Raw genomic sequence first — 26,350 nt, forward strand, 5'->3', positions numbered from 1 at the left:
GGGTGGCATGGCATTGGGTTTTGATGTTTTAGTCTGTGGGCGTCCAGTACAGTTTTGTCAGTGTTTTTGAAAGCCCAGCTGATGGGAAAAGAACAAGACTCAGTGCAAATGATGCCAGGGAAATTCACCACACATGCATGAGCTATAAATAAGCTAATATCTCTGTGCTAGATGCAATTAACCTGGCAACCGGGTCTAAGAGCATTTAAATAATGGCTTTGCCATAAACAAAATATTGGGTGCACAATGCAAACTGGTTGGGGGCTATTCAACATTAATAACAAGTTGAGCTTTCAAAAGGAGCTACCACCTACACAGCATGAATGGGGAAAACCAAAAGGCAGATATATGTGCTAGCGTAGGCCTACTTTGTCTCTAACATTCTTCTACATCTACTGAAACACACCTACAGTATATACCTGAACAAAAGCATCACGTTTACTTTTTAATCCTGACCAAAGACTTGGCACAATTAATAAAGGCTGGTCATGAATTATGGCAAAATTAGAGATGGGTGTGTTGACTGCAAACAGAAGAAAAAAAAACATTGTAAGTGAATCAAAGCAGCCTGCTGCCAAGACAAGAAAACATGTCAATTCTAATTTAGTAATTATACCCTTCATACTAATTATGCATTACGCATGCCAGCAGACTGTATGAAAAATCCCATAGACATGTTGCCATGGTAACACCAGCAACAACAGTCAAAAAGGATGGGAAATATCAAATATTGATGCGGGAATGCGGCAGGAGCTCTGCTTGTGCATGGGACTGCACGTGGCCTCATTTCTTTGATGATGAAGTTTGAGCTATATTACACCAAGCACCCACCACCCAACACACACTCACATGCACACACACACACACACAGACACACGCACGCATGCAATCCTCTTTCCTTTCCACCTGGAGAACATCAAGAACAGCAAGAACATAGAGTATGTAATAAGCCCAGAGGCCAGGTACATGATGACAGCACAATGAACACCACCGACCCCCTCCCACACACACCCCGCCAGAGGAGGGTCACTATAGATTTCTAGAAAAGAGTGTTGGAGGGTCCATGACGTGCTTGGCCTCACAGGCATTTGAGGCTGCTCATTAGCAGGGTGACACGTGCAGTGCTCCCACCATTTGAAGAAATGTGAGGACAAAATGCAAATGTTCATGAATAATGCATTGGGTAAGCAAATAGAGCACCGTGTTTGTGGCTGTTTGCGTATGTGTGTGTGTGTGTTTGTGAGTGTGTGCGTGTGTGCTTGAGTGTGTATGCATGAATGCAGAAATCCCTCTTTTAAAAAGAACTTGAAGAGAGCTTCAAAAGTTCTCCACATGAATTTCACTAGAGATGCAAAGCATGCAAATTTCACTCATCTTCTTTTGACAGCTCTGCTCATAGAAAGAAAAAAACTTCCTGAATATTCTGACACACTCAGTAAGCCATATAGATAACCATATTAGTGAGTCAAATGTAACTACAAGGAGATTGCTGTATACCTCGTGAATCAGTAGGTGTTTTTCTGCTGTGGGGAATGTATCGTTAGGGGAACCTTGTTCCAAACACATCTCCTCTGTGGTGCCAGGTATCACATAATATTTTTCCTGAGAAGAAAGCTGCTTAAAATATTATACACTATGCAGTGCTAATGGGGGAATAAAGTGCTACATGATCATGTGATAGCTTCGACCCTCTTCAGATGTTTTCACAGTGTCCCCAGGGTGCTCTCCGTGCTGTGGTCGATAAGGAAGAGAGATGCCAGAGGGAGAAAAAGACAAAGAAACGGAGTGCCTTTTTAATCACTGCAATTTAATTCATATGCAGAGAAAAATATATGACTCAAAATGTTAAAAGCCTCAGCAGTCATTAACTGTCCGACAACCAACTTTTCCTGTCCACTGGTGAATATATATATATATATATATATATATATATATATATATATATATATATATATATTCATAAATAGCTAATCAATATGCAGCAAGTGCACAAGTAAACATGTCATGTTACGATATCAATTACAGTTTACAGCAGTTACAAGTATGTTTACACTATTTCGCACACTTTTTAAAAAACTTTTTTTTTTGTCTCTTTTTTTTTTTCGAGATTTGGCTTCATCAACAGTTTGTAGACATTCAGCGGTCTGGCAAAGCACACCCTGCCTAGAGCAGCCCCCAAGAAAAAAAAAAAATAGGGAGGGTCTCCATCAGGCGCTGAGAGGCAAGATACTGCACACGGCGAGAAGAAAAGACATTCGAGATAGAGGTCATGAGAGTCTGATGACTTGAACAATACTTACACCCATACATACAGGAGTACAAGGTATGCATATATCAATATAACACCACAGAAAGAAGATTGATCTGCAATACTTTTGTCCTGTTTAAATCACTTGCCCTAACATTGAGCTACAAAACACTATGCAATATAAAATGTCATATGATTTCTTTCTCTTTTTTTATCAGGAAAAACGACAAAAATACAGAAATTAGTTTTAGCTATTTCACCTTTGTAGCAAACTCAGGCTTAAATTGCTAAGTCTCGGGTGTTTTTTCTTATATTTTTTTCCATGTCGGCCTACCTCTGCATTACCATGAATGTCACCCAACAGGCTGCATCAGTACTATAAATAAATAAGATAATTGATAAAACATATAGTGAAGCACCCGCTGGCATCGATCCACATACTTCATACAGATAGCTTAAACAGACATTGTGCAAAATTTAAGGCCATGTAGGTCAGTCTTTTTTTTTTTTTTTTTGTTCCTCTCAGGTACAAAACTGATTATTTCAAATGTGACAGAATGTGACAGAAATGACAAACAATCCAAGCTAGCAGAAACAATATTATGTACAAAGCAGTGAAGCCCGAAGACGGCGAGAAACTGAGGAGACGAAGCTGAGGACACTGTGTACGTAAGGACGTGAATAAGACACTGAGAGGAGAGCCCCTTTGTCCCGAGAGAATCGGAGGTCACGCCTGGCGTTGACCTTGCCTCTGACCCCTGCCTGTGCAGGGGCTCGCGTGGTGCTAGAGCGTGGTGATCTGCGTCAGCTCGCTGTTGGAGCAGCCTGTCCCCTGATTGGCTGTCGGTTCGGTGCCCATCAGGGGCAGTTCCACGCCTAGTCATGCGGGGTTCGTGTTGCCGTCTACTGTCTTGCAGTTGTAGGCCACCTCGCGGGCGATGCTGCGCATGCGGCCTGAGGGCTGGCCATCCAGACGGAACGGCGACGGGTAGCAGAACTCGCCAAAGCAGCGCTTGAAGTTCTCATCCAGGAAGGCGTAGAGCACCGGGTTAAGGCTGCTGTTGACATAGCCCAGGGCGATGCAGAAATGCATGAGCACCACCGTCAGCAGGCTGTGCAGGTTGAAGCCCAGCGTCTTAGCAAGCGCCATGATCTGCACCGGCGTCCAGCACACCACAAACACGGCCACCACCACCAGCACCATGCGCGTGATGCGCCGCAGGTTGCGGTCCTTCTCCTTGGAGCCAGACAGGATGCGGACGCTGCGCAGGCGCTTCACCATCAGGCTGTAGCACACGCTGATGATGGCCACAGGAATGAGGAAGGAGAAGAGGAACACGCACGTGCCGAACACCGGGTCCCAGTAGCTGCGCGGGTGGGGCAGGGCGATGATGCATTCGATGCCTGGACACACAAACATGGGAGAGAGGGGGGTTGGTTATACAACAATCCAAGCAGGTCATCCTGATTATATACTGTATTTTGACAAATATATATATTTTTTCACATATACACCAAGTGTTTTTTTATGAACAAAATAAAGTGATGTATGTCCTATGTATAACACATTCTTCTTGTTACAAAAGCAATTAGTGGACTGTACTCTGTGCAGGGCATCGTATACGTCATACCTTGGATGGGAGGGTTCTCCTGTTGCCAGGCAACACATTTCCCAACTAATTAACCATCACTCATAAAAATCTTTTAAAGATGCATAAATGAAAACCTGCAGAACTGACGATGATTTGCTGACGCACACCGAGAGTTGTTCACAGAGAGAAATTTGGTTTATGTTAGGACATAACATCATTGCTGATGTATGAAGCAGAGGTCAAATGGCAATAAGTCAATAGATACTGTCTGGACAGTGTGCTGAAATATAGTGCCAAATTTGGTTTAAATTTGTTGAACCCTTGCTGAGATTGCTTGGACCGTCTCCAGTCAGTGTGCCACATTTAAGAGAGAAATATGTGAAAGCTTGGGCCACTGGAGACTCTATTCAGCAGTGAGAAAAAAAATAAAGTGCTTTGAGCCTCAGGAATGTAATGAAAGATATCCCAAAATAACAGCAATGCAGATAAGACACTATATCGTTCTTATGGTGTGTGTGTGTGTATGTGTGTGTGTGTACAGTATGTGTGTGTGTGTGTGTGATTACAGGGGGAAATTACAAAGATTTTCCTGAATCAGCGTTTCATATTTGAGAATTCCTGTACTGATGCCCAAACCAGACAGTAAGACAATGGGCTGATGCAGTGGCCAGGTGGGCAGAGGATGAGTAGGCTGGGACAGCTTAGAAAATGGCTGCTTTTGTTTCACTGGAGATGAATCATGTGGTAGGTGTTTGTAGGGCAGTAGTTTTTTGAGGATGTACAGTGTGGGATGTCGTCACACTCGTAAAAATATAATCTGAGAGGAGAGGAACTATTATGTTGTGACATGTTGTGTGTTATCCTGTACTTGGTATGGATTGTATCTATTTATAAATCACAGAAACGTCTGTTTGTTTGTCTATTATTCGCATATCTCTTGAACCGTTCATTCGATTGATTTCAAATTTGACAGGTGTCTTACTATGGGCACGAGTAAGTGCAGTGCCAGTAAGTTTGACGTTGTCTGGATAAGAAAAGCAAAAGATATTGTTAAATATATCGGTAAAAAAAACATATATTTGCTTTCGCCGCTCTACTGTAGCCACTCCCCCGTCTGTGTGTTTGTGTGTTATTCTCATATCTGTCAACCGTTCGTCCGATTAATTTCAAACTTGGCAGGTGTCTTGCTACGGGCATGAGTAAGTGCAATGCCAAATCTGACGTTGTTTGAATAAGAAATGCAAAATATATCGTTAAATATATCGGTAAAACCAAATTACCAAATTTCCCTCACGGGATCAAAAAAGTATGTATACTTACTTATACTTATACTTATATATATATATATATACTATATAAAAGAAGCAACCATTGGCTTTCGTCGCTAGCCCCTCCCCCTCCCCCACTGTAAGTGCTGAACTGGATCAGTTACACTGGTAAAAAGTTAAGTGAGTGCAAGATGTGTTAACATGTCTGACCTCAACAATAAAGACCCCCTGTATGCGGTTTGCTTGCATAAAATGACTTTGCGGATTTTGCAACACGCCAACACACACAGGTATGCAGTGGCTCTTCAAAATGACGTAAACATTATGTGCAATAAACGGACACTTCGAATAGCCCAGGCTACTTTGGACTGTCTTTAGACTTTGAATAAACAAACGACAATTCCGACTGCAAGGTCCTAAATTGAAACGAGCGATAATGGTCCCGAATTAAAGAACGTCTCAGAATGCCACACATGCAAAGCATAACCAGAGACAAGCAATGAGTGGCAGACAGAGTGTGATGTCACCAGTGGTGGAATGTAACGAAGTACAAATACTTCCTTACTGTACTTAAGTAAATTTTCCACGTATTTGTACTTTACTTAAGTAAAATTTATAGTGCATACTTTTGACTTTTACTTAGTTACATTTTACAGCAATTATCTGTACTTTTACGCCGCTACATTTCTACAACACCATCGTTCCTTTTTACGATACATTTTATGATCAGTTTTTTTTTTTCTCTGACAAACACGTTTGTTTTACCAGGGGCGGGGTTGCTACCAAAGATTCTGGAGCGCTACGTGCATTCTTAGAAACATAAGCTTCTAGTCTAGACCAGGCAAAGCGTGAGCTTGTAGCCATCTGCATTCGGTAGGCTATATTCACCAGACCCATGGCTACACTGTACATGCAACTGTGTTCTGTGCCTTTCTCTGTCTGTTATCTGCAGCGTTAGGGCCTCCTCTCCGATGAGATTGCTATCCGCGGATCAGCGAAGTTACAGGCTATGCCCATGCTTCTGTCACACGTCTGATCATTTGCGGCACAAATGAATGGTAGACTATTAATGAACCGGTGGCCGGAAAAAAACGTAACATTTTCCAGATTAGGAAATATTCCTTAATTGTGTGTGATCAAATAAAGATGCATAGCCTACAATTGGGTAATGTGAGCGTTCATTCAATGTCTATGCGTCTGAACCTAATCATAAAGACACCTTTCTCAGCAACTTTTCTGTTCAATCAGCATAATTGGCATTACGATCCACCCGACGTTTCCCTTGTCTACCCCGTTAAACTTCAGGCTCTCGTGTTTTGCTGACTGATATTACTCAGCAGATCACCCTAGTTAGATAACCAGTATTACAGTCTCTAGAATTGTAGGTCAGAATGTAAACTGGGCCACAGATGGTAAGCACAATTGCATTAGCTTAAAACTATCTAGTCGAGTATAACCTAAAACTAGCTTAATTAAAATGCCACAGCCCATACTGATTTTTCGTTTTAGAATATAGTATATAAATCATTATGCAAATACTTTTACTTTTAATACTTAAAGTACATTTAAAAGCAGGTACTTTTTACTTTTACTTAAGTAGGGTTGTCATTGTGGTACTTTTACTTTTACTAAAGTAAATATTTCTCTGTGTATTTGTACTTTTACTTAAGTACTGAGTTTCAGTACTTCCTCCACCACTGGATGTCACTTATAGGCCACCTATAAACTGTTTTTGAGTCACACTGTTGCAAATTTCATATGATGATGCATCATACCACAAAATGGTTTGTTTTTTCTATCATCAAGCATATAGCCTTGACTCAAAACAGCTGTTAGGATTATGTAATTTTTATTTGTAAAAAGTGTCACATGCAGCCATGCTTAAATTCTGCTCACTTCACATTTATTATATCATTATGTAAGGGATAATGTATAGAACGCCGGTCATTATGGGGAAAATAAGTCCTGACAGTCCTAGGGACTTATTTTCCTATTTTCCTAGGGACTTATTTTCCCATGATGACCGGCGTTCTATACATTATCCCGCTTATTATACGGCTACTTGCCAAAACGAAAAAAATAACTCCATGATATGTCTCTTTACACTTATTTGTTACCGTTTCGTCGTGGCTTTTGCTGAGAAACAAATAGTTCGCAACACACGCTGAACTTGAATCAAACATTCTTTAGAACACAGCTGATCAAACGTCTGCTTTCACTTTTGAATGAAGTTCCAAGCACAAACTCCGTTGCCATTGACAGCGGTCATTCTTGTTTTCAGAGGTCCTTTCCCAAGAAATAATGACCGCTAGAACTTTCGGAAATCCCATTCAAGTCAATAGACCATTCTACTTGAATTGTGAAGAGCCGTATAATAAATTGTTTTATTGAATGCTTACCTGGAATTATGTTTTTCCCTATCATCCTATTTTTAAAGCAGGCCTACCTGCAGGCATGTAATTGGGCTACAGGAATAGCATGTTTGAACGGGCACTGCACTAGTAATTACAATGCAACGACACAGTGCCTACAAACAAGATGTTACTCAATAAATAAACATAGCTGTCCACAGTTTATCTGCACTGAACACTGTAAATAATTTGACAATCCAAGCACTAGTTCTGATAGACAGAGTTTCCAAAGTTCATTTCAACCTTTATCCTTTGAACAGACATTTACTCCTTTTGGCTGCCAAAAATGACACATTCAATTTATTTCCTCCAACTGCTCAGAGGAAAACCTCTCCCTCTGCAGCAGCCAGACACAGTGGCAGCCATTATCACACTTCAGTCGAGACACTACTTCAAAACACCATCCAGCCAAAAATCTCCTCATTGATTGTGACAGTATTTTAATCCCTGAATCCCCTTCACTTCCGTCTGCCTCCATTGGCTCTTGAAAGCAGTCCCCGTGTACGCCAGACGTCTGCTACCCCAGAGAATGACCTCCCTCCCCACTCAGATGGCAAATGGGCATAGACAGATTCACCAGTGGGCAAGAAATGACTTTTTGTTCGTTTTTTTTTTCCTTTCTTCTGATGCATGCATCTGGTTCCCTGGCACTCTGAAGGACCCAATCAGCTCCTTGCACTTACAGTGTCTTAATGTCAATTGGGTCATGCACTAAAAGCCCTTCTTGAGATGCTTTGAATGTACATGTAAAGACAAGGTGTACACTAGTGCCTATAAAACGTATTCACCCCCCTTGAATATTTCAACTTTTACTGTTCAATTTAATCACTTGATCAATTTAATGACTTTATCAATTTAATTTGGCCTTTTTTTTACAATAATTGACAAAAAATTCACTAACCTTGTCTTTGAGTTGTTTGGAGTATTTTTTTTGTCTTCATGGAGGAATTATAGTCAGGAATACTGATTGACCAGTGACTGGAGCTTCCAGATGCAGGTGTCTTTATATTACTATACTCCATTTCACTATTTTACTATTTACTAATACTTTATTTTTTAATTAATTAAAACTACTTTGTAGAAATTTCCATTCACTTTGACATAAAAGAGGGGAATTTTGTAAATTATTGTAAAAAAAGGCTGAATTAAATTGACAAAGATTCCATTTGTTAAAGCAATATCCAAGGGGTGGTGAATACTTTTTATAGTCACTGTACAAGAGGCATGCAAAGGTTTGGTTAAGCTTTTGAGTCAAGATTGCTTTTGGATCCAGTAAATAGCAGGAAGAGAATCATCTGGGTGTTTTGAAGTAACTATTGTTGAAAAAAGGAGGGTATGGATGGGTGGGGGGATGAAATCGATTTGTCTGCGCGGGCGAGAGGCCGAACTCCATTGCAAACTCTTGAGTGTGTCCACTGAGCTGTGAAAGGGTTTTACTCCAGGCTGCCGTGTCCGGGTGAGGGAGGTCGGGTGGATGAGGCGCAGACCGAAAAATAAAGCCCACGCTCTTCCTCATTTCTCTGCTGCCGTGGCGCATCCCATCTCTGTTAGAGACAGAGAGAGAAAAAAGGAGCCTCTATCTGCGGCTGCATCACCCTATTGATTCCATCCATTCCTCCACTCGGGGTAATCTAAGAGGCGCTCTCAGGAGGCTCACAGGCTCTCACACAGTCCACACCACCTGCCTAAAGCCCTCCTCCACCTTCTCTAGGTGCTCAAGATTGCAACTGAACCCTGCCATCGGAAACAAGGCTACTCTGGCTCAGCAGGGAGGCCCATGGTGCATTGTTAACCCTCTGCTACAGGCTGTCTACAACATGTGCTGTGCATCTTACTACTGTGTCTTTGGGTGATGTACTACAGGCAGAGTTCTGAAACACCACATTTGGCAGAAATCTGATAAAAAAAACATGAGCTTGGTAGATTAAACTTTTATATAACACTGACCCATACTTCCCTTGAAAATGAAATGAAAATGTCTTGCAACTGGTCTCAACTGACTTAATTACATTGCGTGAGAACCCTAAAGCCCACACAATCATGGCACCCTGACAGACTATTACAGTATAATTTCTGCAAGTGGGTCAATCTTGTCACACACTGCACATTGCATGATGTTTTTGTCCAACTAAATAATGCTATCAGTGTCGCAGAAGGCTTCTCTTTTTTTCACCCCCCCACCTCCTCCCCAGACAAAGGGCCACCTCCTTCACAGTCAGCTCAGTGGAGCATCTGTTTGTGGGCTGCTTCCTCCTCCTCATTTCCTGGTCCTCTCTCCTTTTTTCTCTCTCTCTCCCTCGGTTATTCCCTCCTCTCTCCCTCTCTCCTTTCCTCTCTCTGTCTCTCTCCTTCGCTCATTCCCTCCTCTCTTAGTCACGCCAAAGGCAGCTGGGCAAAGCAGCGTCAGACGATGAATAAATAAAAACACAGCTGGGTGCTGGGGTAGTATTTGGGCAGACATCATTACATTTAGTTGTATCCTTCGTCTTTTGGGTGCCGTCATTCATTTTTTATTTAGTCATTTGAAAACTTAATTTAGCTTGGAACTGGTTTGGTTTTAGTTTGAGACATATTTGACTTACATTCAATTTAGCTCCTTAACTTGACTGCAATATTATTAGACTTCTGTTTATTGTGTTTTCTATTGACTCTTTCAGACATAGTTATGGTAAATGAGTATAACTGTCTTTATTTTTCCAAATGGCTCATTCAACAGTAAAGTCACACTACTCAACTCTTTTTCATTTCTTTAAAGGAAAATTCTGGTATTTAGCACTTTCCCTTTTCTGGTTTGTTTTGGATGAACTAGAGTGGTGGACACCGAATTTTGACGATTGGTCCTGTCTCAACTTTTCTGACTCGTTTTGAATCGCCTTTGACTAGTCAGAGTGGCTGCCTACAGGCACGCTCAAACATGTCCTAAAACAACCCTCTTCATAATGCTGCAGAATGCTCCATTCACTTGAATGGGCCTTCCCAACGTTCGGTGGTCTGCTAATTCTCAATAACAGACGGTTGCTAACTATAACAGACCGCTGTCAAGGAAAATGGGCTTTGTGCTTCTATTTCACATCTTTCATATCACTATGCAAGGACTGGAACTTCATTCAAAAGTGAAAGCAGACGGTTGATCAGCTGTGTTCTAAAGAATGTTTGATTTAAGTTCAGCGTGTGCTGTTGTCAAACTATTTGTTTCTCACCAAAAGCCACGATGAAACGGTAACAAATAGGCTATAGCCTAGGCTATGTCACATCGTGGGGAGTTTATTGTTTCGTTTTGGCAAGTAGCCGTGTAATAAGCGGGATAATGTATAGAACACCGGTCATTATAGGGAAAATAAGTCCCTTCAGGGCGGAACAAGACCCCTCCGCTGCACGTCGGGGTCCGGTTCGCCCTGTCGGGACTTATTTTCCCAATAATGACCGACGTTCTATACATTAGATATTTTGAGAAATGCTGAATAAACCACAACCAATTTCAATACTTCGACACGGTCACCGTTAGACTAGGGGGGAGAAGGAATGGGAAAAGATCTGGGCACAGTTCTTCCAGAACTTCGTGCCAAGTAAAAGCGTTGAATGAAACGAAGCGTAGGCCATAGTGTGACATGCGTAAAACCAATGGTGTAGAGATGACGCCACAGGGTTTTATTTAAGTAAGCCTACGTTTGCATGTAGGCAATTTATATTCAACAATACTTAGGCCTACTAAAATAAATATTATTTTATTGCATTTGTATTGTATTTGTATACGTAAGTTCACAACCAGCAAGTCGGTTGGACTAAAAGGGGAAAAAAATAAATATTTGGGTCGGTTCTAAATTGACAGGGTCGGTCGGGTTACGGCAAACGAAAATATTTTTAAGGATGGCCTCATCCAACTAGCTAAAATCCACCTCCGTCATATGCTACAATGTTGCTATGTTCTGAACGTCTGCATTTTACAGCTTGGATGCAACGTGACAGTTCATTGAAACTTAACCAGTTTGGCAAATTAATATACAACTGTGATACGGCCAGCAAAATCAAAAGCAAAAAAAATCAGCTGTGTTCTAAAGAATGTTTGATTCAAGTTTGATTCAAGTTCAACTTGAATCAAACATTCTTTAGAACACTTCTGATCAACCATTTGCTTTCATTTTGAATGAAGTTATATTGCATTCCATTGCCATTCCATTGAAGTTCCAAATGTGTGAGTGCAATGAGTGTTATGAAAGATCAGAAGCACAAAACCCGTTGCCATTGACAGCGGTCTTTATATGTTTCAGTCATTACATGGTACTTATTCCACTGCTTGGTTGAATTTGTTTCTCAGCAAAGCATGACTAAACAAATAAATGTAAAGAGACATATCATGTGGAGTTTATTTTTTCCTTTTGGCAAGTAGCTGTATAACTAGATGTACAAAATATGACAGCCGCTCAGTCCTGTACATCTGTTCGAGAAAATAAATCACACTTATCAATTTGTCTCCATCTCCTACTCCATCCCTCCCTCTTGAAACTTTTGTGTATGCTTGGTTGACATGCCTGCTTGTGTGTGTGCGGGCCGCACAGAAAGTAGCTTACTGGCGTTGCAAAAGGTAAATAGATTTGTAGCCCTAGCCAAAAAATTTTTAGCATTGTTATAAAACCTTTGCCTGGGTTTTCCCATGCTGCCTTACGCGCGCAATTTTATTCACACTGCTAAGCAGCCTGGATTCTATGGACTTCGTTTTCACCTCAATGAAGGAACCAATCACAGAACGGAGGGAGGGCAGCAAGACGATGACGACGCCGAAGCCGTTATGAGCTATGTACAGACGCATTTGATAGACATTCGTAGCGCCCAATAAACGGCTCTGGGCATTTGTAAACCACGTTTCAAATACGAGAAAATGAATGTCTAGTTCCCAGACCCCATCTCAATTAGCGTGTTTCCATCCAACTTCCTAATGCGCATTTAATCTATTCGAATAAGAAATCCCGGTTGGAAACACGTGAAAAATCCTAATGCGCATCTATATTTGATTCGCTAGAGGGGGGTGGATTAACTTTCAATGCGCATAAGGTATAATGCGAATAAAGTTGATGGAAACGGTTTATTCGCATCATATGACGTAACCTTCAGAGAATCTCAGCAATTTCTGTCGCTTCCCTATAACATTTAGGCAACTTGATGTGTTCTCTTGCTTGTTTCCGTAGAATAAAACAAACTGAATACACACATCGGTGCACAATTGTTTTGCTGACGCTAAAGTTTTCGCCAACAACTCGATCGGCACACATCGCAAGTTTATACAACTAGTGCAGTGCCCGTTCAAACATGCCATTCCTGTAGAAAACCTGTAGCCCGATTACATGCCCGCAGGTATGCCTGCTTTAACAATAGGATGATAGGGAAAAACATCATTCCAGCTAAGCCTTCAATAATGTATACTGAATATTATAATATATTAGCCTATAATTAATGTGCAGTAAGCAGAATTTAGGCATGACTGCATGTGATTTCTACAGATCAGAATGGCATAACAAATGTTTTGAGTTAAGGCTATAGGCCTATAGCTTATTGCATAACTTTTCTGATAGTGAAGACAAGCCATTTTGTGATCGTTTGACATTTGCAACGATGTGACTCAAAAGCACATCGCTTTATCGCTCTATCGCTTGTTTCAATTTGGGACCTTGCAGTTGAAAATGTAGTTTGTTTATTCAAAGTCTCACGTCCAATGTAACCTGGGCTATTCAAAGCGTCAGTTTATTGCACATACTTTTCATGTAATTTTGAATAGCCACTACATACCCGTGTTTGTTGGCGTGTTGTTGCAAAATCTGTGTAATCATTTAATGCAAGCAAACATACAGGAAGTCTTTATTCTTGAGGTCAGAGATGTGATTTAGTGCTGCCAAATCTCCGCTTATCCTCTCTCTGGTCCTGCACGCAGTGCTGTGTGAGAGGGTGGCTATGGTAGAGCGGAGAAAGCCAACGTGTGCTTCTTTTACCGACATATAACGATATATTTAGCTTTTAATATCCAAACAATGTCAAACTATGCACTGGACTTACTCATGCCAGTAGCAAGACACCTGCCAAGTTTGAAATCGAACGGACCAACGACATGCAGACAGACAGACATGGCTTGTTTGTTGGGATAGGCATCCGACAACGAGTACTCGGGGCAACAGCCAGGTCTATCATTCATCATAATTCTTCAAACCCTGACTTGTGAATCTAAAGGTCTCCACCCACTGTTGGTCAGTGAAGTAGAGCTATAATCGGGCCTTACAATTTAGGCCCGACAAGACCCGAGCCCCACAGAAATCAGCCCGAGCCCTGAACGAGCCCGAGACTGACAGCTTTTTAAAAGCCCGAACCCGTTTACAGCCCGGCATTATTCAAATGTCCGCACGCACACAGCTCTTTTGCCTTTTGTCAAGAATGAGTAACATTTGACATCATTTATTCATGACTAACGTAGCCTAGGCCACTTGGAAGTTGGAACAAAGAAATCAAATAGCCCAAGTCCTCTCAGCATTCTGAAGTTTGCGGGAACCCTCCCATACGTTCTTGTCTTAGTTCTTGTTCTTGTCTTAGTTCTTTCGCCAGCTTTTCAAACCCCTCGCCATTTACAATATTAAAAGGCCTAATGTCTTTACAGCAAAGCTGACACACTTCTTCTCCGTAACCATTTGTTTCACCTTTGCAGGGTTTGATTTTGTTGCTGTAGCCTAACAAACGTGATCCTGATGGGCACTGACAGCTTTGATCAACATGCCTTATCAGCGACGAATTCCCTGTCGTTCTACAGAATGTTGCATCCTTTGGATTTTACATAATCACTGGCTCATTATTCTCATTATGATAAAAACTTTTCCACACCTCAGACTTTGCTTTCTTTGCCGGTGCAACTAAAACGCCAGTCACAAGAGGCCAGCCTCCGTTTCACTTCCTAAGCATCCATTTCTGCATCTTTCTGCGCTAACCAAACGCATCACCTGACCGCTCATTTAGCCTACCGCAAGCCCGGAGCCAGCGTGAAGTGATAGAAATGAAGCTCTACAGTGAAGTGCCAAATTTGACAAAAAAACTGCCGAGACCTTGGTCATTCCCAAGTGTATGGCGGTCTCCGGCGATGGAAAGCTGCCAACACCCGATTGCGCAATATAAACATTCTCCGCCTTCTCCTTCTAATCGATATTAAACAAAATATTTTCAAAATGAAGGAATGAATTAGGCCTATAGGGCCTAGGCTATTCCGACCGCAGAGAGGAGGGCGTCCATTTCACTCAACATAGGCAAAGTGTCCCAAAATACTTAGAATCAATAGGTGTTGGAAACGCTGACTAATGCGCATTTAATTTATGCGCATTACCACGGATGCGCATCACTAATTCGCATGAGTTGGATGGAAACACGCTAAATGAGATGAGGTCTGACGTTAGCCAGGCTAATAAAACCTTTAAAATCTCGAAACAATCACAAGTAGGGCAGTTCATCACAGTTCATCCATTGCAACTGGACTGATGAAAGGTCATGTACACCTGTAGGCTACATTGTATTTGGGAAAAGCAGAAGGTATCAGCAAAATGTTTCATTTATTTATTTATTTATTTATTCATTTATAAACAAAACAATCCCTGTCAGTTCCATGCAGTTTTCAACAGCTATCAAGAACAGAGGTCATGCCATGGATTTTTGTGAATGTTTCTTCTTCTACATATGCAAGATTTTAGTCATCTTTACTTCATATGATATTCCACTTTATTGTCAATGCACAAATTAAATACCAGTAGTCTAAAACGAAATGCAGTTTTACATCTAACCAGTGGTTCAAATAACTGGCATATCTAAAAGGGTCTTCATCAAATGCGTTGCTAGACTGTTCATGCACATACAGTAGCTGAAGGTCTGTGGCTAAAGCAGCCATAATGAAAGTGTTGTCATTGTTTGGATACTTCACACACACATGCCTAGCTAGAATCAAAGCACATCGATTCCCCTCTCACACCCTACACATGCACTTCAAACAAACCAACAAGCGTCTCAGTCTCTCGGATTAGCATTGCTGTTTATTGTTAAACTGCAATTTTCAGCAGCCAGCGGAGGGCATTTAGCCTACTATGCTTCTGGACAATATTTTGCGTCTCCCCTAATTCTGAAGCAGTGGCACCACTAAATGAAGTGGAAACACTGAGAAGAAAGTTAATGTTTTAAATAGGCTACATCAATACAATATATAATAAGTGAAGTGAAACAGGACGGGCCATAATAATCTCTGCCCTGATTGCGCGTCTGCCCTGATTCTGATACCGTGGCAGTATTAATTAGAGTAGAGGAAACACTGCATCCATCGCACAGAATGATTTTTGTAGCATGTGCACAAATATGTGTACAGCCCTGCCCTGGATACATCTCTCAAAGTGCGCTCTAAAATATTTGGTTTAAATGGAGATGCAGATCATCACGGGTGTGTTAAAAAATCTACATTGCAGTTGACACATTATTCACTTTGACAAATTTACAGTATGTAGTCAATTACGTCGCCTCAGCCCTAGTTACTTTACTTTGAGCCATGCTCTTCCTTACTTGAAACACCTTTGAAAATAGAGGATTGAAGTAGCCTAGTCGGTGATTGGGAATAAACATTAACTCAGATGCTTTTTGAGACTTTTTGTGGTCTTAATGCAACATTTTTCAAAGCACTGACAGGGCCACCAAGGACTGAGCAAATCAACAGCAGAAAAGCCTATTTAGCAACAGAAATGTCCCAGCCCGGTGTTTAGGATGCATCATAAACAGGTTATCTTTCAGGTAGGGGTAGGCGATATTGACAAAAAATAATATCTCAATATTTTTGGGGATTTTGACGATAACGATAATTTGTCGATATCCTTTACAAAACTGTTTGTGAAAGTCCGAGTTACTTTACAGCTTATTATTTATGAATAACATCATTACAATAATAACCAATAACCTAACCTGTGACTTTTTAACCAAACCAATACATTGTCACTCATTGTGACACATTTCCAATTCTGCCCCCACTTTTGTGTGTGGCAATGACATGGTCTAGCCAGCTACATTAGAGAAGATAGAATTAACAGTTTCCCAAGATAAGATACTGTAGATAGAACAGTTTCCCAAGAGAAAGTCTGAAGCTAAACCTTTACTTAGGTTTCACTGTAAAACTAAGTAGACCTTACAGAATATAAACTAATGAATTATCTTATGGCTAATGTATGAGAAATCCCATAAAGATGCTAGATAGATAGATAGATAGATAGATAGATAGATACTTTATTGATCCCCAGGGGAAATTCAAGGTCTCAGCAGCATACAGACAACACAAACACATTCTTTAACAGTAGAAAGAGTAATTAAAGTATATAATATAAAAACACAACTAAGCAATAAGGACAGTAGAAGATAAAGAATATGCTAAATATACTAAAATACAAATTATACTAACTAACACTTAATCTAAATCAATTCTAAAAACAGTATCCACATAGTGGTGATTAATCAATCAGAGGCGCTTGCAATGACTGAGGCAGGGACTGAGCCTGTGATTCTCTGTGCATAGTAATGTATGGTAAGGTGCTCTAAGGTGCTCTGTGTGAATGAGTGTCATGGTGGTAGTGCAATGGTGATAGTGGTCATGGTGATAGTGCAAATGAGTAAGTCCAACAGTGCAACAATGCAGAAATAAAGTAAAGTAAAGTCTATATATCTATATATTTAACTATTTAAAGAAAATGTATAAGTGTGGCCACAGTTCGGCTGTGGCATGGAGGGGGGTTATGCATATGTGCTAATGTGCTAATATAGCATGCAAAAAGTGAGGCATAAAGACATTGGTAAAAGTGGCTAGTGGACAGACAGTATCCAAACATGGAGGGGGTAAAGAGGCAGACAGACTATGCAGAGAAGTCTATCTCTCCTCTTCCCTTAAGTGAGGCATTGAACAATGGCCCTGGGGACAAATGACTTTCTCAGTCTGTCAGTTGTGCAAGGCAGTGAGCGAAGTCTCCAGCTGATCAGGCTCTTCTGCTTAACAATAGTGCTGTGGAGTGGGTGACACTCATTGTCCAAGATGTTGATCAGTTTGTTCAGGGTCCTTTTGTCAGATAGTGAAGTGATGCACTCCAGTTCAGCTCCCACTACAGAGCCAGCTTTCCTTACCATCCTGTCAATTCACCCCGCATCCTTCTTCCTTGTGCTTCCTCCCCAACATACTACTGCATAGAAGAGGACGCTGGCAACAACAGACTGGTAGAACATCCTGAGGAGCTTACTGCACACATTGAAGGACCGCAGCCTCCTCAGGAAGTACAGCCTGCTCTGCCCTTTCTTGTAGAGTGCATCAGTATTGGCTGACCAGTCCAGTTTATTGTCCAGGTGGAGACCCAGATACTTGTAGGTGCTAACCACCTCCACATTGACCCTATCAATGTGGACTGGTAGCAGAGTGGGCTTAGACCTGCGGAAATCCACCACCATCTCCTTGGTCTTTGAAGTGTTACGTTGAAGATGATTGAGTTTGCACAATTGCACAAAGTCCTCCACCAGGCTCCTGTACTCCTCCTCCTGCCCGTTCCTGATATACCCCACAATTGCAGTATCATCAGAAAACTTCTGCATGTGGCATGTGGTGTTGTAGCAGAAGTCAGATGTGTACAGGGTGAACAGGACTGGAGAGAGCACAGTTCCCTGTGGCGCTCCGGTGCTGCAGATCACAGTGTCAGAGAGACAGTTCTTCAGTCTGACGAACTGTGGTCGCTCGGTCAGGTAATCTGTAATCCAGGTTACCAGGTGAGCGTCCATGCCCATCTGCAAGAGCTTGTCTCCCAATCTGAGGGGCTGGATGGTGTTAAAAGCACTTGATAAATCAAAGAACATGATTCTCACAGCATTTTTCCCTTAGGTGGGAATGTGTCCTGTGTAGAAGATAAGTGATGGCATCGTCCACGCCCACTTCCTGCTGGTATGCAAACTGTAACGGGTCTAGTGCATGGCGTACCTGGGGTCTGAGCATACCTAAGACCAATCGCTCCATTGTCTTCATCACATGTGATGTAAGAGCGACAGGTCTGTAGTCATTAAGCTCACTAGGGTGTGGCTTCTTATGGATAGGGGTAAGACATGATGTCTTCCACAGTGTTGGAACTTGTCCAAGGCGTAGGCTCAAATTGAAGATGTGCTTCAGTGGCTCCCCCAGTTCAGCAGCACAGGCCTTGAGTAGCCTTGGACACAGTCTGTCAGGCCCCGCTGCTTTATTGCTGCGCAATTTCTTTAGTTGGACTGTCACTTGATCTGTTGTAATGGTGAGGGGTGTAAGGGGAGGGGCGGGGGAGGGGTGCATCTGGGATCTGTGTGTCTGATGGCTGTTGACTGAGGTCGTTGTCACCTCATTGTTTGTGATCGCCATGTGGGGAAGGGGTGCAAAATCCAGTGATGGTGGGGGTACGATATCCTGTGATGATGGAGGTGAGTGTTGCGCTGGTATTGGGGGTGTGGGGGGTGGGGGCTGGGGATGGTGGACAGACCACCGCCATTGGAGCTGGAGCAGGGCAGTCAAACCTGTTGTAGAAGTGGTTCAACTGGTTCGCCCTGTCCAGGTCCCCCTCCACAGAGCTGCTGTTCTTCTTCAGGCCAGTGATAACCTTCATGTAGTCCCATGTCTCCTTCAAGTTGTTTTCCTGCAGCTTCTGTTCCACCTTCTTTCTGTAATCCTCCTTAGCTTCCTTCAGCTTGAATTTGAGTTCCCCTTGCACACGCCTCAGCTCTGCCATGTCCCCCTCTCTGAACGCCATCTTTTTCCTGTTAAGAAGGATCTTGACATTGCTGGTTATCCAAGGCTTGTTGTTGGGAAAGCAGCGTACAGGTGGGAACAACAATGTCCATGCAGAAGTTCAGGTAGTCAGTTGTGCACTGTGTGACCTCCTCTAAGTCCTCTCCATTCTGTAAAACACTCGAAGCAGTCTCTCAGAGCCTCATCCACTGTCCACTTCCTGAAGGTGCTAACGGTTAGCATAATCAATAAAAATTGATATTTAGAGCGAACTTCAGTCCATTTACAAAAGGGTAACATCAGAAGAGTTCTTTGTTTATAACTGACTATTAAAATACTCAAAGGCTAGCCTAATGTTTACATATAATATCGTGTAGGAAAAAACGTGACTAACTCATCAATGCCACTTGAACAAAGTAGCTGCACAAAATAAACATTAGGCGTGTGTGTGACAACGTGGACCACTAATCATGTGACTTGGTCTACTGCAGCCAGGGGCTTCTCTCGCATACACCTCCTGGTTTTAGTGAATGTATAGGGGTTCAATGCGCAATTTCTAGTGTTTTCCCCCTAAGTAATTTAAATAATTGATAATGTCAATTTGCACATTGTTAAAACAGCAATCACGATATTATCGTAGACGATATATATCGCCCACCCCTACTTTCAGGTATATTTTCTTTTTTTTTTTTTAATTAAACTTTTTTTATTGATCAAACTTTAAACACACACAAAAAAGGTCCACACAGTACATTATGTTGTCCTATTGTACATAGTTTCCCTATATGCCACCTTGACATCTCCAACAGAAAATATGGTCCAAAAAATAACAGTAATAATAAATGGAAATAGAAATATAACGGCTGTCATCAAATACACCTTATGTCCCTTTCATGTGTACCCAGAAATCATCCCAGATCATTCGTTTCTCATCATTCAGCCTTTCCAGCATGCTCTCATATGAGGCTGCTTCAATTACGGCATTGACCCAGTCTTTTAATTCCAAAGTTTTAACACACTTCCAATTACGTAGAATAATTCTCAACGTTGTGATGCAGCAGAGTTTTACCACAGTGAATGCCTGTTTTGATATGCTTGGTACCACTGACTTGTCTCCAAGTAAGCAAAGTCTGGGATCAGCAGGCAATGAGAAAACCAGCCATTCTTCTAATATTCCAAGGATTTTGCACCAAAATGGGTGAACATAAGAACACTCCCAGAGCATTATGGAGATATGTACCATCTTTTTCCTTGCACTTCCAACATAAGCCATTTTCAGCAATACCCATCCTATGAAGTCTAAAAGGAGTATAGTAGTACCTGTGTACCACTTTATAGTGGATACATTTTCCTCTTGCTTGCCTGATGGTTTTACCCACATTTGACATAATCTTCAACCATTCACCTTCAACAAAGTCAACCCCTAAATCCCTCTGCCATATTAATTTCAAACTACAACAATTATCTGCAGTTACATTAATGATTAAGTTATAACACACAGATGCAGTATGGGCTATTTGTGTTTTTTTTTTTCAATCGCTAACAAGCGCTTACCCATACTTCAGATAATTTTTCTAAACTCTTAACACAGACTCACACCTACAAAACACAATTGGCCAAATGGATCATTTTCTTCTCAAAAACACATTTTGTTAAATATATACTAACTCTTCATTTCAAAACAGAACACATCTTTCTCTGCACACACTAACTTTACCAAAACACTGGAAATCTGACTCAAAATGAAATTATTCTGTCAAAGAATAACACTTGTTTTCACTTCACAAAGGTACATGCAGTCAATCAAAGTACACCAGGTTTCAAAAAATACTGGCTATTGTTGACATTACAAAACTGCATAGACTTTTATGTCTTACAGGTATTTGCATGCAAAACATGCTATCCACCGTTTTTACACTAAATTTCTTGGTTGGGAACTGTATGTCCACATGCAATGTTCACACTCAAAAGCATTCCAGTAAAAAGCAAATCAGTTTTTTTCCCTTTACTGTTTACAACAGGAGGTACAGTAGAATTACTGTTTACAGTATGATAGAACAGGAAAAGTTTTACAGTATTGCTTACAGTGAACAAAATATCCATGAAACACACAATAGCATTCTGAACAAAAAACAACAGCAAAAAGCCCAGATAAAAAGGGGGGGAACTAAAAAAAGCACACAATTACTGTATCTAATCTCTGCTATCTTCAGTTAGGCCACATGTTTTCATCAACATCACATCTGATATTATCCAAGGCGATGTACCTGGGATAAAACCATTTGGTAGCAGAGCAGAAGCAGAGGTTTTGATAGTGTATCTAAGGTTTGGAATATTGTGTTTGCTATTGTGGGATGTTGTGTGTTAACATTCGTAAATACTACAAAAACAATCCATTGTTTTGTTGGGAGTTATAGCTTGTCTGTTAAGAAAATGAAAACATTGTGGAAATGTGTTTACTGACTGCATATTGTGTGAAAACGACAAAAAATGTGTGAATGGTATGGCCACAAAAGACCGATGCTGTGCTAATTGTGTTTAGAGTTTTGAAAATGTGACAACTGGTTAGAGAAACGCTTGTTAGCGACTGAAAAAAAACTGTAAGAAGCCACTGTTTCCAAAACACCTTTTTCTTTCCATTGCGAATGTCCAGGGTTATTCCACAATGATGCATAGGATTGTCTGTAGTGTGACAGTTTGAGGAGTTTATGGATTTTACACCAAACATATTGCGAGTGTTCGATCACTGGGTTTGGCTCCTGTATCGGTCCAGGGCGTTGTGAAAGAATGTCCAAGGGCTTGCATGGAGAGGCCAGACTCTGTTAGAATTTGACCCAGTCCAGGTCTGAGTCAGTATTTCTCCAGTGTTTTGCAAGCTGCGCCATTTCAAAAGAAAGGTCATACATTTTCACATGTGGTAGTCCAAGTCCTCCTTTATCTTTCAAGGCACACATTTCACATTTTACTCATTTTAATGCGGGGTCTTTTTCCTTACCACAGGAAGTCCTTAACAATGTTGTCATATTATCTCCTGAAAATTATGTCTGGAATGTTCAAGGGTAACATCATAGATATGTAATTGAACTGAGGAGCTACAACCATTTTGATTACATTCACCTTTCCCCACAGAGTTAGTTTGAGGTGCTTCCATTTTTTCACATTATGTTGTATCTTTGTCAGCAAGGGATCATAGTTTAGTGCCATAATCCCCTCTAAAATTCTGAGTCAAGCGCACACCAAGATACTTCATATCTGTAGGAACCCATTTGAAACCAAAACCAGTTACCATGTGAGAATAACATGTCCTTGTTATTGGCATTGCCTCTGATTTTCCCCAGTTTATTTTGTAGCCAGAAACAATTGAGTATGATTCTATTACCTCCATCAGTAGTGGTAAAGAAGTGGATGGGTCACTCATTAATAACAAAATGTCATCGGCATACAGCATTAGTGTCTGTTCTGTCTCTTCGTCTACCCCTTTCAACCCTAGGATATTTGGGTCCTTCCTAATCTTAATAGCCAAAGGTTCCAGTACCATGGTATCATACCATTGGTCATTACTGCTGCTCTCGGGTTCTGATACAGCAAACTAACCCATGCTCTGAAGACCTTGCCTAAGCCAAAATTTGTCATAGTTTTGAACAAAAAATTCCACTGAACTAAGTCGAACACCGTCTGCGCGTCCAGTGATAGCGCCACCCCTGGCGTACTTTCAGAGTACAGAGTAGTTTAGCCACATAAGATGCATTAATCTCCTTGTATTGTCAGCTGATGATCTTCCCTTTATAAAGCCTACCTGATCTTTATGGATTATCTTAGGTAAGACCTTCTCCAAACGTGATGCTAAGACTTTTGCTAATATTTTGCAGTCCACGTTTAAAAGACTAACTGGTCTAAAGTTTGCAGGCTCAGTTGTGTCCCGATCTTTCTTAGGTAATAGTGTTATAATCGCCTCCATAAATGAGTTAGGCAGACAATTGACTTGAAATGCTTCAGCAAGAACATCAGTCAGTATTGGAGCCAGCGTATCTACAAATTTCTTGTAGTATTCAATAGGGAGTCCATCTGAACCTGGGGATTTCCCAGGTTTCATAGAAGATATTGCATTTCTCACTTCTTCCTCAGTAATGGTCTAATGATTTTGTTTGTGATGCGTCTAATGTGGGGAGATCCATGTTTGCAAAAAACTGGTTTAATTTTTCTTCATCTGCATTACAAGGGGCTGTATTTAGCTGTTCATAGAATGTTTGGAAGACGCTATTTATTTCTTTTGTGGTTGAGACCATGTTATCCCCTTTCTTAATTGCTGGAATTATGTTAGCAGCATTCTGTTGTTTTAGCTGCCTAGACAAAAGTTTGCCTGTTTTTTCGCCTCCTTCATAAAATCTTGTCCGTAACCTGAACAATGCGTGTTCAGCTTACAAGTCATGTAACTAGTACTTATATTTACAAATCTCCTGGTATAGATTCTTTTCCAGAGTACACATTTTCATTACTAGGTCACTGAGAATTTATCTTCGTTCCTTTTTCATTTTAGATGCATGTGCAATTAGTTTTCCTCGGATATAGGCCTTAGACGCGTCCCAAACTGAGGATAATCTCTCTGTGCTTCCTAGGTTTAAGTCAAAAAAGTCAGATCCTCGGCCAGCATTGTGCTAAATGTTTCGTCCTGTAATAATGAAGTATTTAATCTCCATCTTCCTTTTCTACCTATATCTGGGTTTAGAATGATATCCAGTTCAACCGTAGCATGATCTGACAATGCAATTGGTCCGATTTTACAGTTTATGACCTTATTAATAATATCTTGTGACAGTAAGAAAAAGTCTATCCTTGAATGGGATTTGTGGGAATGCGAGAAGAAAGTGTATTCCCTTTCCCCTGGATTAACTAATCTCCATATGTCATTTAGACCTAAATCCTCCACCAGCATATGAAGGGCAGCCCTGTCCTTTGGCATGGATGTTCCCTGATATTTACTCTTGTCCAAAACACCATCCATAACCTGGTTAAAGTCCCCAGCTAGGATTATTTGCCCACTTTTACTCCCCAAAATTGTATTTAAATTATGGATAAAGCTTGCATCTGCAGTATTTGGTGCATATACACTGCACAGAATTACTTTTACACCATTACAGTAATAAGTGCTTCAATACATATAATTCTCCCCTCTTTGTCCTTAGTTTCTGATATTATATTAAAGTTAAGGTGCTTATTAATTAGAATGACTACTCCATTCTGTTTGCTAGAGAAAGAAGAGTGGAAAACATGTCCCACCCATTCTCGTTTGAATTTTAGCGCTTCTGTAACCCTTACATGACTTTCTTGTATAAAGGCTATGTCTGTGGTTTTTGTTTTAGATAAGATAACACCTTTCGCCTTTTGATAGGACTTCCGCAGCCGTTAATATTCCACGTTACACATCTAATATGACTACCTGTTAACATAAATCATAATGGAGATACATGTCAAGATACATGTCATGTAGTGGGTAATGGCGTAGTACAGGACGTTCATTTAAATTCTGAAAAAAATAGTTGGACCTTTGAAACAAAACAAAACATTTCTGTAACCCCCCATTAAAAAGTAAACAACAACGTATAACATTGTCAGTACCCCCCTCTTCAAACACAAGAAAATAAACAAACAAAAAAGAATGAATAAAGACCTGCGGTCTTCTCTCCACAAACCGGTCTGTAGCATGCCGGGTAGCCCCAAGGGCTATTCCTGAACAGCAGCACAATTAGCTAGTAGTCCCACCCACCAACACCCACATCACCAGCTCCCCATCCAAGCTAACGTAAAATGAGTGCTCGCATCATTATTCAGTTGACCCACCACAGCGCTCTCGAATGAACTTCTCAGCCTCCTTGCTGGAAGTGAAACTTTGCTCCTTCCCGTTCCATGTGAAACGGAGGGATGCTGGAAACGCAAGTGTAAACCTCGCGTTGAGTTTACGCAGCATCTTCCTTGACGCAGTGAATTCTTTTTTCGCTTCTTGGCCAGGTCCCTCGACATGTCGGGGAAGAAAGACACTCTGCACTCCCTCCATTCGATAGAGCCTTTCTCTTTGGCTGCTTGTAAAACCTTCTCCCTCGCGGATGTGCGCAGGAACTTGATCAAGACGGTTCTTGGTGGTTTATCCTCGCCGTCATTGTCGGTAGCCCTCGATGCTCTTTTAGCTTCGCACTTGCCTACACGATAAGTCCCTTCGATCTCAAACTCTCCATCCAACTCGATTCCCAGCCCGTCGGATATCAGCTGTTGAACGCAGTTGACAAGTCCATCTGTTTCTAATTCCTCCGTTAGACCGATCAGTCTCACATTCTTGCGACGATTCTTATTTTCCAGTTCCTTAATTCGGTTATACAATGCCTCCAAACGTTCATCTGCTCTCTGGCTGTCTTAGCCTTGATGTAGTATCCTCAACCGCTGATATACGGTCCTCTGCTTCATCCAATCTCACCTGAAGTGAGCTCACAGAGTTCTTTAAATCTGTGACTGTTTCTTTAATCGATGATACATCTGTGGCGACCGTTTGAAGTGTGGTGGCAATTTTACCCATTTCCAATAACTAATTGTCCATTTTGGAGTGTTCAGGCGTCGGTGAGGTCTGTCTTGTAGCCATGCGGGTCGAGGATTTTCCTTGGAAATATTTCGATGTAGATGACGACATCTGGAGCTTTTTTTTTGCAATATTGGAAGCGCTATATATAATGTTCAATTGTGGTAACAACTTTGCTTAGAGTAAGGAGTAAATTTGTACTGATATTGTAATTAAGTTGGTGGGTTTAGGTACCAACAAAACTATGCTGCCATCTTCCTCGGCTGCCCCACATGACTCCCTCAGGTATATATATATATAGGGGACACACTGCTTTGCTAGCGCCGGTCATAAAAAGCGGGATAATATAGAATATAGAATGGCAGTCATTTTCGGGAAATAAGTCCCTTCAGGGCGAAGCAAGACACCTCCGGTGACATGCCGGGGTCCGGTTCGCCCTGGATTTATTTTCCCGATAATGACTGGCATTCTATAGCCTACATTATCCCTTACTTGT

The 26,350-nt window shown here is 41.2% G+C and overlaps 1 protein-coding gene across 2 annotated transcripts in view; it reads right to left on the reverse strand.

The window, feature by feature from the left end:
• Positions 1 to 1,931: 1,931 nt before the first annotated feature.
• The window catches only part of oprl1 (opiate receptor-like 1), a 43,860-nt gene continuing 19,441 nt past the window's right edge, over positions 1,932 to 26,350 (reverse strand). For both annotated transcript variants that reach the window (XM_048242191.1, XM_048242190.1), the window contains exon 4: positions 1,932 to 3,652. In XM_048242191.1, the coding sequence (XP_048098148.1) occupies positions 3,129 to 3,652 (524 nt within the window). In that variant the 3' untranslated portion in view covers positions 1,932 to 3,128. The remainder of the gene's footprint in view (positions 3,653 to 26,350) is intronic.

This window comes from Alosa alosa, chromosome 4, assembly GCF_017589495.1.
Source record: "Alosa alosa isolate M-15738 ecotype Scorff River chromosome 4, AALO_Geno_1.1, whole genome shotgun sequence".
NCBI classification, from domain to species: Eukaryota; Metazoa; Chordata; class Actinopteri; order Clupeiformes; family Clupeidae; genus Alosa; species Alosa alosa.